Source organism: Neophocaena asiaeorientalis, unplaced genomic scaffold (genome assembly GCF_003031525.2).
Source record: "Neophocaena asiaeorientalis asiaeorientalis breed wild unplaced genomic scaffold, Neophocaena_asiaeorientalis_V1.1 scaffold312, whole genome shotgun sequence".
NCBI lineage: Eukaryota > Metazoa > Chordata > Mammalia > Artiodactyla > Phocoenidae > Neophocaena > Neophocaena asiaeorientalis.
The window spans coordinates 1106686-1109711 of NW_020174707.1; the positions used below are offsets into that span (position 1 = coordinate 1106686).

Below are 3026 nucleotides of genomic sequence, written 5' to 3' on the forward strand. Positions count from 1 at the left end.
GCAGGAAGGAAAGACTGGGAAGGACACACACAAACTTCTCTGGGAAGAAGGGCGGGGTGGGGCCATTGAGACGTGAAGGGCAGCGGCCACCCTGGGTTTGGCCACGTTGCTGGAGAAAAGGGCGAGAAGACTCGAGGCCGGTTAACTTCCCGCTCCCTTCCTCCAGCCTCCCTCACCATCCACCCAGAACAGGCAGATCCCCTCCTCAGAAAAGTGCATCCCCGTGAACTTGGCCTTTGCCCACTTTTATCAGATCTCTCTGAGAAACTTCCCCGAGAGCTGAGTTATGAGGCCACTCAGGAGGGTAAGAGCTGCGTGTCAGCTGTGACCACAGGCGAGGAGGGAGGCTTCCTTGCTGCTTTACTCCAGAGTGGCCTGGACCGTCCGTCTTTCATTCCAATCCCGAGGGGGAGGAGCTCGGAATCGTCTACTCCAGGCACATCAAGAGCCCCATCACTCGGGTAAGGCCGCCACTGACCAGCCACAGAAATCCCCTTCTACGGGAGCCACGCAGGACAAACCGGTCCCGGTGTGGCTTACCCAGAACCCCGGCCACAGGCCTTTGCCTGACCCCAAAGATGAGCTGAGGGAGGGCAGTGCTCCAAGCAGCAGAAAGAAGCACACGCTGTTGCTGACCACAATTTTCCCGAACTGCACCAGGCACCCAGGACCTAAGCGTGTGCGGGAACGCCGACCCTACGACTGGGTCCAAGGGCCTGGACCTCCCAAACGTGCCCACCACCCCGCGACTGTCCTGTCTCAGGAGGATTTCACGCCCACCCTGTCCTCGACGTTCACCTAGATGCCCTCATTCACCATCACCGGAGGGTCCGGAGCGGGCCGCAGGCCACAAGCACGCACACTGAAGAAAGCGGGAGGAAGACCTCCACTTGCTGCCAACAACATCTCATTAGCCCAGGAAGTCTCGAGGGCAAAGCCCGAAGTCATCCCCAGTGGGGAAGCAGCTGTTGGGAGCGCAGCGTGTGACTCAAGGCAGACGCTAGCTTTCTTTCTCTCCAGCTTTGCCTCCAAAACATGGCACACCCCGTCTGGTAGGAAGAACGCCCTCGTCTATCCCACGCCCTCGGAGCGCGTTGTCAACTCCTAATGACTGCAAACAAGCCTGCCATAGAAAATAATTATGCTCATCTTGCTGGTGCCTTTATCAGCCCTCATCTCGTTTTAATGAAACCTCTGCCTCTGGAGGGAGCGTCCGAGTACTCTCCACTCCCTCCCATAGGAGACTGTCACTCTGGAGGGTCTGGCTCTGGCTGCAAGTGTCGTGCCACTGCTACCAAAAACCCGCATCCGTACCTGCTACAAAACGGGACACATACCTGCTACGCCGGAGGTCTTGCACTGCCATTCCTCTGCTCTACCGTATTAGGCTATTACTAACTACAGGACTAGCGTTTCTCCGGAAAAAGGAGATGCGTGCCAGGAAACATTTCATAGGTGCTTCACTCCTGGATGCCGCAGCGCTCCAAAGGACAACCAGCCTTGCAATCCACAGCTGGGAAGGATGGCCAGAGCAGCCCGTTCTCCGAACAGCCACCACCCAGATGCTGGGCCATCGGAAGTGTATCGTTTCCTCTCGCCTCCCTCAGCACTGGGAGCGGAACCGCCCCGTTCCCACCGATGTGGTACCACACGCGAGCCGCCTGGGTTCACTTACATCTCTCACTGTCGTTCTGGTCGGCAATGGCCTCCTCCAGGGCGACCGACTTTGGCTTTTTGTCCTGACTTCCTTTCAGCCTTTCCCAGTCAGCGGGGCTGAATTTGCACACCTCGGAGTCTTTGGTCGTGGGGTGGCCACCTTCTCGCTCTTTCATCTCCAACTCTGAGAAGCGCATCATTGCACGCTAGAAAGAGAACGGAGATGGAAAAAAGACACACCTTACCACCAAAGCTACTTCACTGCCCTTACCTTAAAGGAAAGTATCTTCAAAGAAAAGTTTGCCCAAAACCAACCACAATTTATGATACAACTGAGATATTTTAAAATTTAACGATAAAAATGTAAGAGTGTCTATATGTAACTAGTCACACACTCTTTATTCATAAAGCCATATGTATGTAGAGATATATATGTGGTGTGTATGTATAGCCATACATACACTGTGGCATAGAGACAGACATTCTCTTTCGAAGGTAAATAAAACAAAACAAAAACACAACGCAAGGAAAGCGAAACAAAAACACAACAGAAAAGGAAACAAATGCACAGTGAATAAAGACGACCATGGCCCACAAACTTCCCTTTGTATATTTGGAAATGAAATTTAACTCAAAAGGTTTATGTAAGATTCTAGTAATAAAAATTTGAAGAACTGACCTCACAGTAAGCAGCGGGTAGACATAAAATACTGTCCTCTTGTAATCCTTCCATCTATGTAATTAAAATGGGCACTCAATGGATCATTTAGATAACTTCATCCATTTTTATAAGCATAAACCAATTTTTTTCTTAACATTGCAAAACAATTTGGCTTTATTTATCTTTTAATTAAAAGTAAAATATCTTAAGGAAATTCCTATACAACATCTATCATTCACTAGCAAGTTAAATACATACTCTATCCCTTTAAGCAAGGTTTGTTTTTTTTGTTTTTCTTGGCTTGTTTGTTTTTTTGGTGAAAAAAAAAAAATTGCACGAATCTCACAGACATGCGGCCGCTACACACCTCCACCAAGTATCACGTAAGGCATTCTAAACAGCGCTTTTAGGTATATTTGTTAACGTACAGTAACGGCAGAGAAATCAAAGCGATTGATAGGTAAACGTCATGCAGTCTTTTAGACATCCTTCGCAATTATTAAAACTTCCGTTATCAGCATTCGAGTGGAGTTCGCTTAAAATCTACAGAATAACTTAAAGTATCCACTTACGTCCCCTTACTGGACACATTTCAAACATTTAAATTTATCATAAGCTTCATCAACCAAATCAGCCCGGTGTCCTGCCCTATCATACCCCCGGCCCCCTCCTCTTCGCACATTAAAAAAAAAAAAACCTGACAACTGGT

The 3026-nt window shown here is 48.9% G+C and overlaps 1 protein-coding gene across 1 annotated transcript in view; it reads right to left on the minus strand.

The window, feature by feature from the left end:
* Positions 1-3026, minus strand: part of BCOR (BCL6 corepressor) — a 25071-nt gene that overhangs the window by 16262 nt on the left and 5783 nt on the right. Inside the window, 1 exon segment of the mRNA XM_024759834.1 lies at positions 1676-1862. Within this exon segment, the coding sequence (XP_024615602.1) occupies positions 1676-1862 (187 nt within the window).